This window comes from Girardinichthys multiradiatus, chromosome 12, assembly GCF_021462225.1.
Source record: "Girardinichthys multiradiatus isolate DD_20200921_A chromosome 12, DD_fGirMul_XY1, whole genome shotgun sequence".
Lineage (NCBI taxonomy): Eukaryota > Metazoa > Chordata > Actinopteri > Cyprinodontiformes > Goodeidae > Girardinichthys > Girardinichthys multiradiatus.
The window spans coordinates 9,575,738-9,591,328 of NC_061805.1; the positions used below are offsets into that span (position 1 = coordinate 9,575,738).

Below are 15,591 nucleotides of genomic sequence, written 5' to 3' on the forward strand. Positions count from 1 at the left end.
CAAATCATAACAGCAATGACTTAGTGTTCTTATAAGTTCTAATAGCTCTGGTATTTTTATTTTAATCTCCCCAAAAAATGATTATTATTCATGGGTTTTGTCACTCTTTCTGTCTTGCTATAACTGTTATAATTTCCTTTTTGTTCTTCAAGAGGAACTTGTTAAATTTCTTACAGTAACCTCTTTTGTGGTATCTTTTGTCAATTTATGCAAATTTATTTGAAGGTTCTAGGGTAATCCCTGCTACTAATGAACAGTCTTGATTTCAAAATGCTGCCCTGACTGTTCTTCTGATTAGAGAAACCCATTTTGAATGTTGAAAACACCTTTGGTAGTCTTAGGAAACTGAACCATTAATGTGGCATAGCTGCACCAGCTTTGCTTTGTCATGATTTCAAAGTGAGGAGAACACACCATAAAAGTCCTTGAGCCGCTCTCAACCCCTTTTGTCCTCAAGGTGTGAAATCGTTTGATCCTGCTTGTTCGGTTCAGCTGAATCGGGCTTTGTGTGTTGCAGCGAGTTTTCATTTGTGTGTGCATTTGAAATGCTGCCGGAGCAATAAAAGGCAGAGGGAAGGGAGAGGATGCACATGGTGCTGGGGTGGGGGGTTAAGAAGACAGGAAGGAAGGAAGGAAGGAAGGAAGGAAGCGAACTGAGCTTCTGTGATTGTTAGGGAGAATGTAGGGTTGGGGGCGGTGTTGTCCAAGTGCATCCTGTCGTTGCGTGATTGAATGTGTGTGTATTATTGGGGGCAGTTGCAGGTTAATGGACATTAAGTGTGTCCTTGTGTGATATTCCGAGAGGAAGGTGAGGTTCAATCCACCCAGGCTGTCTCTAACCCACCAAAGGTCAGAGGTTGAGGTTAAAAGGCAAACAAAGCCTGGAAAGGTGCAGTGAATGCAACAGAGGACCTCGTTTGTGAGTTTTGTCTTTACGTGTTTGGCTTCCAGGAGAGGCGAGTTGGGGGATATGAAGAACAGGAAGGCAAGAACAGAAACCAGAACGACACAGCACTAATAAAAAGACGACAGACAGATTGGGGTTGAAAACGTTCATTTCTTCCCATTTTTTCCTTGCCTGATATCCGCTCACTTAGAAACAATGCTGCGTTGTTTCTCCCTAGAGGGACTCATCTGATCTCCAAATACACCCTGACACGAAGTGCGCACCAAACACATGCACAGCTAGAACCCACATGTATAATGTGACAGGTACGCAGGAGCTATGCAGCCTAATCAGAACATGTGGCCTATTTCTCTGTATGTTTTAATGAGCCCTCCATTGTGGAGTGGTGAAAGAAATTATTAGGCTGTTGTGTCTCAGCTCATTAGCTAAAGCGGGCTTACCAACACACCAGCAGCTGAGAGATGATTTGATACCGCCTGCAGAGTTATGTGACACCGCAGGACCTTAAAGAGACCGCGGTGACAGACGGAGCAACTGTCTTAATTTGGTCTTCAGGGAGAAGCAAGACTTAATTCATCTTCTTATGACACAGCGAGGGATTATATGTGCTGGCTCGATGGAAAGAAACAAAAAAATTCATCATAGGCTGAATCTAGTCGTCTCCCCTGTTGCCCATAAAGTTCCTAGCAGAACTGCCTTGATGATTCAGTGAGCAGTTTTACTTGTAAAGCGGTGTCAACTAAGGAGAGGCAATGAAGAATCCAGAAAACTACTCCAGGTAGTTATTTTGTCTTATCTTTAATAGCTGAATTTTGTCAATGCAAATACTGTCACATGTTGTTAGGGATGCTAAATTCTTCAGATTGAAGTGCAGAATTCACACTGATCGTACACTGATTGCTTCAGTGTACGATCTGGGCAGGTAACGTTTATAAATCTCCTTATAACTTTTCACAACCTTGAACATTTCAGCATTTTACTATGTTGCAACCAAAAACTTAATTATTATTTCCTAGAATTTAATACTATTTCATATTAATGCAGTGGATAGAAGGTGCTAAAAATAGGAATATTCCATCCACTGGTACCACTTTGAACTAATACTAAGTATAATGTAGAAATCTGTTCATGGAGAAGCCTGTATTTATCTGACAAACTCACTTTTAAATGTCACTTTTAAGTGCTAAAGCCCAATTTTTTACATACGTCTGAAAATGTGCATTCAGCCCACTTTACTCTGTTCCCCTTAAAACGCATTCAGTATGCCTTGAGAAGTTACTTAATGAATACAGTCCATCTGTGTGTACATTTTTCAGCATAAATATATCTGTGGAGGTTTTGTAGGGCGTATTAGTGAGTAAACAGCATCATGCAGACTACAGGACACAGCAGACAGATCAGGGAGAAAGCTGTCCCTTTTTAAGTATAGAAAACACAAATGAACCAAGGCTGGAAGAGAGCACACATTTTTCTGAGTGGGCATGATAATAAACCCATGAGATTTAGAAAGTTTTTTTCTGCAGAGAGACAAAACTTTTCCCCAGTAGTGTTTGCATGCTGCTGCCTAGCATAATCTGCCCCTCCAGAAGCCCTCTATGCTTTATTAGGTTTTTGCATGACGATGAAGCAGTGGATGATGAGGGAGAAGGGTTTTCCTTCTCTGCTTTACCTTGTCTCTCCCTCGTTCAGCTTTACATCCTTTCAAGTGCCTCGTGCCTTCGCTCCTTCTTCTCAATCCCTTTCTCCGCTCACTCAAGCGTTTGCCCGGAAAGGCCATCAGCATCGATCCAATAAAGCTGCTATACTGCACTGCAAGGCTTGCAGAGCTTTCACCCAAATCCAGCGGTTTAAGCACGCTCATTTAACGGCACGTCGCCATGATCTGATGCCGAGATGAAGAGAGAAAGGGGTGTTGAGGTGGGGTGAGGGTTTTCTTTCAAAATCTGTTTTATTTATTTTTCAGCTCAAAATGTAATCAATACCAACCTCACGAGCTGGACATAGACACACACACATTTCTGAATCTCAATTACCTCCCCTGCCAATCCACCAAACAGAGTAAATGTTTGTTTTCCAGGGTCAGAATTTTATATTCACATGTGGGAATAGACGAGGAAGGCGGGTTGGTAACTTCGTTCGACATACTGATTTTGTGCCTAGTTAAAGTTTGAAATTGTTTGCCTGTTTATATTGTAATGGACCCCTTCAACGATCACCCACTGTCAGAAGCACCATTTTAATCAGTAACATGCAGCAGCAGTAGCAGCACATGCAGGGTGGGAAGCTTACAGATATCTTGTGTTTCTCCATGAACATGCTTGGTATATGTAAGAGCTCTTATTGGCATATCATATTAAAAACATTAATTTCTTAACATGGGATCTTTTTCTCCTACTGAGCAAATGTACTTAAATTAAAGCTTGGTTTTTCTATTTTTATCGGTGTGGAATTATGCTAATGCAATAAAAAAAGAATTCATTTTAAGGCTCTTTGTACAAATTGATTTGCCTCTTTATACTGCATGCTGCAGAGTTTCAAGCACCTTTCTGTGCTGAGCTTTTGAGACTTCTATCTCAGGTTTTGACTGCAGTTTAAGTGGAAGTGAAATGAATTGGCTTTTTCGTGTTGTGCTTTAGCACTTAAAAGTGACATTTAAAAGTGAGTTTGTCAGATAAATACAGGCTTCTCCATGGACAGTTTTCTACATTATTCTTAGTAGTAGTCCAAAGTGGTTTCAGTGGATGGAATATTCCTGTTTTTAGGACCTCAGTGGACTTTAAACTAAGTGATGCAATTACAAGAGACTGTTTTAGAATGTTTTATGTACTTATATAAGAGTAGTTCTTAAAATCCTAATAGATCCAAAACCATTTTTTTTAATTCAAACATATCTTACAAGCTCAATAGATAAATCTACAAAATACCCTTTTTAGCCTAAAATCAATCCAGGATGAATTTTGGATCCAGTTTGTGTTAATCTTAGACATTATATCATTACCTCTGTAGAAATAAATCAACAAATGCCTGAATTTCAGCAGAAAATAAAGGTGAATATTAAGGCTGATTTTGTTTGCTTTCATGATTATTTCTTATTAGTGCAAAATTTTCTCCATGTCTGTGCTCACCCTCTCCATCTGTCTCCCACAGAGCACAGTAACAAGCCACTCACCCTGAGCTGTCATTAGGCCGCGTTTTAGCCGCACACTTGACATGTTCATTAGATATAAACCAATTCATTTACAACACCGCTCTATTGAATTGTCCTTGCCTCGACATTCATCTCCCAACACTTTGGTGTTTGATGCGATGCCAGTGCCAATTAACTTTGATAACTCAGCTCCAGCCTAATATACGGCTGCTGAATCGGCTTGACAAGAATGCGGCAATAAGCTGTTTTTGAGCCTTCGGAGTGCTGATTGCTAGATTATCACTTAAAGTGAGGGAGTGGCAGGGAGAACTTTCCTGCGTGATTTCCCTAGCCAAAAGTTATTTGAATGTTGTAGTTTGTTTTTCTTGGCAGACGTGTACAAACATAAAAGCACATTACAGCTGTTCTTTAAGGCTTTAATGAGTTACATCTTTCACTACTGCTTTATATGGTTGTTGATTATAGTTTTCAGTTTTATAGGGCCTTTTCAAAAGGAGAAATTTATATTTCTTCCAAGCTTGAATATTTATCCTGCTCTGTTTGTTCTCTTGAAAAATGTGCATGGTGTAAATACTGCTCCCGCAGAGGTGTTTCTGATATACAACCAGGGCAATAAAGGAAGTAAATAGCAGCTCCCAGCTGATGTGTTGTTTTCTCTCTCTATCTATCAGCAGTCTGCCAGGACCTGGCCTTTTCTCCTGAGTCCCTCTGATCAACTGATTGGTCCCTCTGTCCATCACCGAGTGACAGATCCAACAAACAGGAGCTGAGGTGGCAGCCATGGGTGGGACAAGGTTCTTACTCTTGATGTTGTTTGTTGGATGGGAGACGTCAGTGGGTCTCAACTGGAACCCAGTCCCACGCAAGACTGTTAGATATCAAGGTGAGTGAACTTACAGAGCTTAAAACCTTGCAGGCCATGACATGAAATGCAGGTTAAAGGAGCTTCAAAGTCATTTATTTTGGAACTAAAGGTTTATGTCTCTTCAGACCTTGAAAGTTCTTTCAGTGTTTGGGTGGTATCCCATTTTTAGCCCAGTCAATGGAACCGCTGACCATAGGAGGAAGTACCGTACGTTAAATTAGCCTTGTTTTCAACCCAGTAAACAGGGTAAATTGAACCAGTCTTGTGCCTACATGTAATACATGACTTGGGGGTAGCCTGTTTTAAACTTAAAGAGTAGAACTGTTATTGTGGCCGATACAATCATGGGAAAGACTACTAACATCACACAAAAAACTTCTATAGGAGGTTAAGCCATGGAAGGCCCTGTCTTTCAATGTTTAACCCTGTCTCTCCTAGACATACTGTAGCTACTGGCTGAGCTTCTACTGTGACTAGCTGTATGTGCTCTCTTTCATACTTTAGACTTGAAAGCAGAGTTCATCTGCTTAGCTATCTTTCTCTCCTAGATGAAGCCACTAAAGGAGCTATAACCATTAATGTTTCACTTTTCTTTCCTATATAAAGTGCTACTGGATCATTGCTTCTGTTTCCTTTTTGTGTCTGCTATTTTCTCTCAAACCCCCAGTCGGTCGTGGCAGATGGCCGCTCACACTGAGCCTGGTTCTGATGGAGGTTTCTTCCTGTAAAAAGGGAGTTTTCCTGTCCACTGTCACTAAATGCATGCTCAGTATGAGGGATTGCTGCAAATCAATCCAAGGAACTGTCGACTGTCACTACATGCTTATCCAGGAGGAGTGAATGCTGCACTCGATGCAATCTTCTGGGTTTCCTTAGATAGAAAAACCTTTTAACCAATTTGAATAATAAACTGAATCTGACTGTACTGTTTGATAGTTAGGATTAATTTAAATGTACCCGACCTCAAATTTGTATGAGTCGACTGAATTGGTTTTGTGAAGTGCCTTCAGACGATATGTGTTGTAAATTGGCGCTATATAAATAAAACTGAATTGAATTGCCAGATATTATAATATATATAGAGTCATGTCTATAAATATTGGGACATCTTTTTGGCTCCATAAACCACCACAATGGATTTGAAATGAAACAACCAAGATGTGCTTAAACTGCAGACTTTCAGCTTTAATTTGAGCGCATTTACACTTAAATCAGGTGAACGGTGTAGAAATTACAATTGTTTAAATGTGTGCCTCCCACTTTTCAAGGGACCAAAAGGAATGGGACAAATAGCTCCTTAGCTGTTCCATAGCCAAGTGTATGTTCTTCCCTTATTATCCCATTCATAAGGAGCAGATGAAACGTCCAGAGTTCATTTCAAGTGTGATATTTGCATTTTTCATACTGTTGCAGTTAATTCTCAACATGAGATTCAAAGAGCTATCACCATCAGTGAAGCAAGCTATCATTAGGCTGAGAAATCAAAATAAACCCATCAGAGAGATAGAAGAAATATCAGGCGTGTCCAAATCAACATTTTGGAACATCATGAAAAAGAAAGAACACACCGGTGAGCTCAACAACACCAAAAGACTCAGAAGACCACAGAAGACAAATGACCGAAGAATTATTTCCCTTGTGAAGAAAAACCCCTTCACAACAATAGTCGAGATCAAAAAAACTTCTTAAAAAGCTTTACAGTTTTGGAACAGCATCCTATGGACAGATGCAACAAAGATCAACTTCTACCAGAGTAATGGGAGGAGTAGAGTATGGGCACAGAAAAAAACCACCTCATCAATAAAGCATGGTGAAAAATGTAATGGGATGGGCTTGTATGGCTGCCAATGGAACTGATTTCCTTGTATTTATTGATGACATGCCTATTGACAAAAGCAGCAGGATGAATTGTGAAGTGTTCTGGGTTATATTATCAGCTCATATTCAGCCAAATGCCTCCAAACTCATTGGACGCCGCTTCACAGTGCAGATGGACAACGACCCGAAGCATACTGCAAAAGTCACCAAAAAGCTTTTTAAGGCAAGAAGTGGAATGTTATTCAATGGCCAAGTCAATCACCTGACCTGAATCCGATTGAGCATGCATTTCACTTGCTGAAAACAAAACTGAAGAGAAAATGCACCAAGAACAAGCAGGAAATGAAGACATTTGCAGTAGAGGCCTGGCAGAGCATCACCAGGGATGAAACCCAGCATCTGGTGACATCTATGCCTTCTAGACTTCAGGCTGTGATTGACTGCATAGGATTTGCAACCAAGTATTGAAAAGGGAATGATTTAAAATTGTTACTTTGTCCCATTACCTTTGGTCCCTTTAAACGTGGGAGGCGCACATTCAAATGATTGTAATTCCTGCACCATTCACCTGATTAGGATGTAAATACCCTCAAATTACAGATGAACGTATGCAGTTCACTTTAAATCTATTGTGTTGGTTTATGGAGCCAAAAAGATGAGAATTGAGTCGATGTCCCACTTTTTAATGGACCTGACTGTATTAATGGAAATGTCTTGCATGGGCTAAGGGGAAACAGGACTTGTCTTTTACTCAGTGGTCAAAACTCTTATTTTCGAATGAAAGTAAAGTTTGTTTTTTATTTGGTTATTCCTAATGCTTGAGCTCATTTTTTCTAGCACATATTTTCCTTCCTTTCACCTTTCTCTTCATATGCTTGAATAAAGCTAGGTTCCTTAGCAGTGGCATTTGGGGATTATTCTCCTTGTGAATGGTGTAATGGATTGGGGTCAGGTTCGTGTCAGTAGTTATAACCATGATTGTGGAGGCCATAACATGGACATACAACAATATTTCTGTGTTAAAAATTCTTTTTATGGGTCTTCAATCAATAATATTGTTTTTATATCTAAAATTAAAAACATTTTCATAGACACGTCGTTGGTTTATTGTTTGTAATGAGCTTCTTTTCATCATTTAAGCTCATTGCATCACATTGTGCTTTACAGAGGGTTGAAAATTTCCACAGTACCTTGAGAGATCTTCAGAAATCTTGGAAGAACTTTGGACACTTTGAAACAAAATATAAAGAAATTGAGGGTAACTCAAGACTTTTTCACAGCACTGTATTTCTACCAAGAGGTTTGTAAAAGCTTTGTCACTTCTGAACTTCAGCATTGATTTCCCACAAAGGTTATCCCCCTCTGGACAGGCTGCTAAATGTGATTTGAAAATTTGTGAGTCAAAGGTCACCAAAGCAGTTCACCAGGGGAGAAAAAAAACATGGATTCACTCATGCCTGCTATCACATTAAAGGTTTGTGCTGAAAGATATCAAATACTGCTGCTTCCTGAAAGTTATTGGCCTGACTTATTAAATTAGAGGAATCCTCCATCTAGCCACTGGGCTGATGCAGACATCTGACTCAATACTAATGATCACACAATGGTGTTCCATTACAACAAACCGAGAGTTTCTCCATTATATCAGAGGTGGATGGTTTCAGGCCTTTGATAAAGAGGCTGGCATCGACCCTCAATAAGACAATACATCAGTCTAATACCTCACTCAGCTGCATTCACACTCCTTATCTCAGCTCTTCTCTGCAGGAGATTCAGCTTTCTTTGCTGAACAATGCCAATTGTTGCAAGCTGTGAAAAGTCATTTTTTAATCCTTCCATAGGGAAGTGCTGTCTTCTCTCTCACTCCCTTGGGGATTAGGCAGATACTATAAAGAGAAGGGAAAGCGTATAGGGAAAAGGGTATACTTTTCTCAATTCTCTGTTGCACCTATCCTGCCTTTTATCCCATATCTATTCCTTCTTTTTTGCTCTTCCCACTATTTCTTTATGTATGTTATCCTTCTCCTCACCTCTTCTCCTTTGTCTGCAGTGGCTTTCCGAAGGAACCTGAAATGCTCTCGTGTCATTTTCTCAGAGAGCTCCAGTTTCACTTGTTCTCAAAAAATGGTGGCAGAGAGTTGATTTCAAAACCTCTCATGCCACCACCATGCTGGTGAAATCTTTTTTTTGTTTTGTTTTACTTACAGCCATGTTCCTTTAACACAAGAATTAATATGTCAGTCCTCTGCAGTGTTGTGGTTGGAAGTGAAATAAAAGAGAATGAGGTCGGGGGGAAAAACAATCAACAGGGTGTTGAGAGTTTGCTGTAAAACTCTCCATTGTAACAAAGAGTCAGCATTGGCACACACACAGTGGGCTGCTTTTTAGCCAGATTGGACTTATAAAGAGACAGAGGCCTAACAGGGGAAATAATGACACACTTATTGTTGTATTTGGAAAGAATCGAAACAAATACACTGCCCTCCTGGGTGCTTATTCAGTCAGTGCTGTCCTTTGTGACCTTTTTGTTGTTGTTTAGGTGGATGGTCATGTCTTGATAGGTTTGCAGATGTGCCACAGACTGCTGTTTCCATATTTATTCTAATATGAGAGACTGAACAGTTCTCTTTGTGATGTTCAAAACTTGAGATATTATTTTATAATCTAACCATAATCTAACCCTGTTCTAAACTGCTCCGCAACTTTATCCTGACCTGTTCTGTGTTTCTTGGTCTTTATAATTCTATTTGCACACTAATGTTCTCTAACTAAACCTCGGATGCCTTTACATAACAGCTTGATTTATACTGACATTAAATTAAATACAGGTGGGCCTTCTACTATTTATATGTTTGCAGTAAGCAAATCTTTTACACTAGATTTTATTTATGAGTATCAGGATAAATGACTATGCCCTTCTTTGTGTTGATCTTCTACATAAAATTCTAATAAGGAACATAAACGTTTGTGGCTGTAATGTGACAAAATGTGAAAAAGGTCCATGGTATGAGTGTTTTTTTAAGGCACTGTAGCTCACCTCACTTCGAATGCAGCTTTGCTTATTCACAAAATAAATACCCTTTTATATAACCCTTTTTAATGCTTGACTGCAGTCTTTTCTGTTTTCTAATACCAGCTGGTCTGCACTGGAAACAAGTGAGATTATCACCACCAACTGATTTCTCCAGTGGCTGAACACTAGGTTAACTGACTTATATGGATGAGTTCCACCTACAGTGCTAAGAAGGAGTTATGAGAAAGACAAAATAGTGGAAAAACTGCAGAGGGAGGGAGGGATAGGTCAGAGGAGAAAGGCCTGATGAAAAGAGAGAGAAGATGGATGTTGGAAAGAAAGCTTGACAGAAGTGGTAGAGAGACTAGAAAAGAGATGCTCACAACTTCATGCTTTAAAAGGACAGAAAGGGATTTCAGACTTCCAACAGAGAGAGAGAGGGAAGCACACGCATGCATCCACAAACATAGCGGGTTGTTTACCTTTTGTTGCTTTTTGCACTTCAGAATCACTGTGCCGCATTCATATTAACACATATCTTCGTGCATAAGTAGAAGATGTCATTCAGTTAGGCAGAAAGAAGAAAAAAGTGCTAGAAAAGAGTGTTATCAAATAAGAGGCCAAGAGGGCCGTGTGTTTATGCCTATTCGCATAAAAGGAGAGAGGGTGTATACGTGTGTTTGTGTGTGTGAGAGGCTGTGAATCTGTCTATCTAATCCGCCTTTGTTTATATGTGTATGCGTGTGCATGCGTGTGCATGTGTGTACTGCTTAGGTTGGCAGTCTGAGGGATTTGGGGCTCCTGGCAGTACAGGAGGCGTGCGTATATAGTTGTGAGTGTTGAGTGAACAGGGTGGGTCATGCTGGGGCAGAGATGGTTGAAAAGATAATATTTACTCCCACCCACCACTTCCATCCCTGCCCCCACCCTGCAATTACATGAGGCTTACATGGGGATGCAGAAGAAGAAACACAAACATCCTCTCTTCTAACTATCTGTTCGTCTTTTTTCCCGGCTATCTTTCTTTTCTTTTACGTTTACAAAACTCACATGTTAACATTCCACTTTTTTTTCTTCTCAGCACATTTTGTCAAGTGAAAATAAATCCCTTTCGGGCCCTAATGAGACATTTTCTGCAAACAATATATATGGCAATTGTAGAGCTGCTAATGAGGGCTGCAAGCTTACATACTTGTGATTTTCACCTCATACGTTCCTCACTCTGATCACTGACAAAGAACATGTTTCAAAATTCCTTTTCTTTCCCGGTTATATCAAATTATCTCAGTATAGATGTACTTTTGATTCTTTCCTTTTATCACAGAACTTTTTCTCATCCTTAAATAGTGACATGGTACAGTTTTATTTATTTTAAAACAACCTGATTTAGCTTTGGCAGAGCAAAACAACCAACATTTTTAAACAGTACGTCAATATAATATTGTCATGGTCTGTGGCTGTAGAGGAACAAAATGCAGACAAGCACTGGGCAGCAGCATGATGAGAGCAAGTTTCTTTAATCAAAGGTTCCTTAAAGCTTTACATGAATAGATTCCAAAACTTACATGAGTTCTCCCACGAGGAAACATAAAGCCAGCAGAAAACACAAGAGGGTAGTGAACGGGAGGAACCAGCGACCAGTAATGGGAAACACTGAGCTTTTAAACTGAGGGAAGTGAATGTGGAACAAAGGATTGAGAGGCAAGGCAATCAGCAGGAAATAGAGACAGGTGTGGACCTGGTACGCAGGGAGGCTGAGGAAAAGGTGAACTGAAACAAAACTAAACCATGGGAGAAGGGACTAAATAACAAACTCAGGGAAACCGATCTAAGAAAACTATAACAACCTAAGATATAAGAACCTGGAAAATAAGAACTAACAAAGTAACCTGAAGACATAGTGGAAGACCTAACTGAAAAGTAAACAAACCCAAACAACTAATGATGCTGAAATAAAGCACACACAAGAACACAAGAATTCAGGAATAAATAAGAAAAATAAACTATCAAAACCCCACAGAAAGAAAACACAAACCACAACTCAAAATAGCAGAACTTGACAGATATAGTTTCTTAAATAATTTCTAAGTTGCAGCTTTTAGCAAACATTCATAAAAATGGAGTTTATGAAGCACAATTAGCAACACTTTTTTTCTGTGGCTTTGAACAATCTGTGAGTATTTAAAGCAGGAGTGCTGTGTCATAAAGCCTAACAGGGTCACAATTCAGCCACATCACACAAAGAAATAAAAGGCATTTGCGACACGGTCTAAATTTTATAAGTATGATTCAAAACTAAGACATTTCTTTTAATCAACATTGAGTCTTAGAATTAACTATGAAATCCCACATCAAGATGACCAAAACATTCGGTCCAAGCATCTAAATCTCAACATTTAGCTAGCTTCAGAGCTAGCCAACCATTGGAGACGGTTGGCTCATAATCTTACACAACCTCCAGAAGTTGTTCAAATTAAAACCAGCTTTAACACTGCTTAATCTCAAAGCAATGACTGCATCAATACATTTGGGACTGAAATAAAGTAAAGTTAATTAGAGCTGCTATTAGCTTGCAATAGCTAACCACGGATTAATGCTAGCATTAGTGGTCTGCTCTGCCTTTCATTTCTAATATGGAAATGTTTCCATTTTTACTTTCCTCATGTTTTTTTTTTCTTCGCATGTTGTTTATGTTGTGGGTTATTTTTAACAAGTTAGGTCTATAAATACAGATGTAGTCTGCCAAATAGGTTCATGAGCTATACTGTAAAAGATACAGGGCTCCTTTTTTATTTTTGAAGAGTTGGCATTTGGCATTTTGCCAGCTGAACTTTACCAACAAATTGATATAGCTAGTACAAGCCTGCAAACAGACATTGATGTAGATTGTATTGTTCTTAAAATACCATTAAAATGAAAGATTTTCAGGCATGTCTAAAATCATCATCACAGTATTGCGATTCTGCCTTAAGTTTCTAATGCCATTGGGAAGAAACCCAGCTTTAAGTATAAAACACTTCAACATCCTCTTCAACACTTTTAAACTGTACTTTTCACAGTTTGATCTCCAGCAGGCTGCGTGAATGTTTTGGACATCCTAGAAAATTCTGCGGATGTCTCAATAGTGGATTCATCTTACTCATGATGATGTGAGCTAATAATTATTGGACCTCATGGGGGCACTCATAAACTGTGTATAGAAAGCACTAAACACCAGAAGTATGTGAAAAAATGTATATAAATTCAAATGTGATGCCAAAGCAAAAATAACAAACTCCATCTTGACCGAAGAAAATGAATTTGACACCCTTGTTCAAAACCACTGAATAGAGCAGACAGGACTTTTTGTTTTACACAATGGGTTTCACATCTTGTCGATTAGACTCACATAATACATGATTTTTGATATGCCATCATGCAATGCAACACAGGAAATAGTTTTACACTGTGAAACTGAACTAGGACTTTGCCATATCTCAGGCAAAGTTTGTAGCATTCACAGATATTTATTAAAATGACACACAGACACACTTACACTAACACTCTATACATTATCATTATGTATCTAGCTGTTGTTCTTGAAAGATCAAGAATCAGAGCTTTATTGCATCCATTACATTGTTATTTTTTTTCTTTAAAACATGGGCTGCTTACATAAAATATACCTCTGTCTTCTCATTCTGATTTTGAAATATGTTCTTTTACACCTTGTTTGAGTTTCTCCTGCTGGGATAACTTTGCACACCATTAAACAGATTTGCTCGCACGTACACCTCTGAGTGCAGCAGAATGACAGTGAGCCAAAACTAGAGTATGACAAAACACAGCAGCTGTGGTTAAACAATGAAAGGAAAAAAGGAAAGAAGGACAGTGGAAAGTGGAGAGAGTGGTAAAATAAGTAAGAGAACTTGAGCCTTTAGAAATGTGATCTTCTATTTGAAAATCTGGCCAGCTTTGATGCAGTTAAATATTCCTGTGTCTTGAAAAACGAAACAATGCTAATGTGTGCCTCCTAATTTAGAAAAAGGAATGATAGAATCATTGTTGGATGTAGAAAAGATATCTGGCTCTGAAACAGCATATAAAAGAGCTGGGCCTCTGACCTCCAGAAACCTTTTTGCCTCTCTCCACCATTTTTTTTCCATTCTGTTTCCTGTCTCTCTTGCCCTATCTCCCAAAACCCTCTAATTACTGTAATGAGTGGTTAAGGTTGAGGCAGAGGAGGAGGAGGCAGAGAGAGGCTGTGCGTGACTGGGAGAATAGATGCGAGAGAGGGAGACGGCGAATAGAAGGAGGAGATTCATCACCGCTTTTATCTGCTATGAATGTTGCTCATCCCATGCATCCCTCCACCACCACCCGTGCTGATTGGTCAGTGAGGATAAACAGCTGGGACCACAAGTCAGGACCTGCAGTGCTCTTTGTTGTCATTTTGACTTTGTGAGAGCGGACGTGTGGTCAAATGTGGATTAAAATTAAAATGCCACTCTGAAGCTGCTCTTATCCGAACCACCTTTTAGTCTCAGTTGTCTCACAGTTTAAATAATGCACAGAGAGGCCATTGATAGCGTTACAGCCACATGACTCATGCAAAACAAGCAATGCATAAAAATGCAGCACTTTGGGATACCATTTGTGTGTAAGGATTATTTTTGAGTATGAATTACTGTTGGAACAGAAAATACATTATTATACAGTTGAGAACAGACTTTTACACACAGTGTATAAAGAGTTTTTTAGGTTTTCTTTTTATAACTTTTATTTATTTATGACATATTACTAGGCTCTTAAACAATTTGGAAAGTCCAGATGATGATGTTATTACTTTGTAAAAACCTGATAGGTCAATTATAAATAGTAAATTGGTGGAACACCTGTGGATGCATTTTAAGCCAACACCTTACACTGCTACACACTGGTTCTTTGTGTAACATTGTATAAAAAAAAACAAAGGACATCAGGGAAGATATTAGAAAGAGAATTGGTGAAACTTTTCAAATCTGGGTGTCCCTGAGTACAAAGTCTAAATGAATAAAGCCGCCACTTTCATCTGTTCAAAACCATTTGTATCAAACCCAGAACTAAAGTAAAATACCTTTTCAAGATGCTGTCTGAAACTGGTAAGATAGTGTCATCCACAGTGAAACAACCACTGTACTGACATGGGCTGAAAGGCCACTCACAGAGGAAGAAGCCAATGCTCCCAAGGCAAAGTAAAACAGAGCCAGATTAAAGTTGGAAAATACACTTAGCAAGAAAGACTTTATTTTTCGTAGACATGTCCTGTGTTCTGATGAAATAGAAAATGATGTGTTTGGTCATATTGATCACTCTTACAATAGAAAAGCAAGCCTCAGAAAAGCATCCAAACTGTACAGGGGTTAAAGCGTCATGTTTTTTGAGCATTCTGCTGTGGGACTGACTAATGCACTTCACAGCATAGATGGCATAATGAGGAAAGAACATTATTTCACATTTCAAGACATCATTTAGAAAGATAGAGTTTTGACACAGGTGGGTCTTCCAAAAGGAAATGACCGAAAGCAAACGTCCACATTAGTTTCAATGTGGCTTAAGAACACTAAAGTGAGCCTTGATGTCAGGCTTATAGAAAATGTATAGACAGAGCTGAAAAAATGGGAGTGAGCAGGGCTGCTCACAACCTGACCTGGTTACACCAGTTCTGTCAGGAGGAATAGGCCAAACTTTCACCAGACTATGGTGAGTTTTTGTAAGGACATCTCAAAGATTAGAGCCTAGTCATACAATTTCAAGGGAAATGCTACCAGATACTAAGGAATTTTGAAGAAAGTAAAAAGAAATCATTTTTATTATTTTGG

The 15,591-nt window shown here is 39.1% G+C and overlaps 1 protein-coding gene across 4 annotated transcripts in view; it reads left to right on the forward strand.

Annotated features, from left to right (window-relative positions):
- sema4c (sema domain, immunoglobulin domain (Ig), transmembrane domain (TM) and short cytoplasmic domain, (semaphorin) 4C) overlaps positions 1-15,591 on the forward strand; it is a 132,454-nt gene that overhangs the window by 61,466 nt on the left and 55,397 nt on the right. For 3 of the 4 annotated variants that reach the window (XM_047381904.1, XM_047381903.1, XM_047381905.1), the window contains one exon: positions 4,727-4,938. In XM_047381904.1, coding sequence (XP_047237860.1) covers positions 4,836-4,938 — 103 coding nt within the window. In that variant the 5' untranslated portion in view covers positions 4,727-4,835. The remainder of the gene's footprint in view (positions 1-4,726; positions 4,939-15,591) is intronic. The other variant, XM_047381906.1, reaches the window with a different exon arrangement.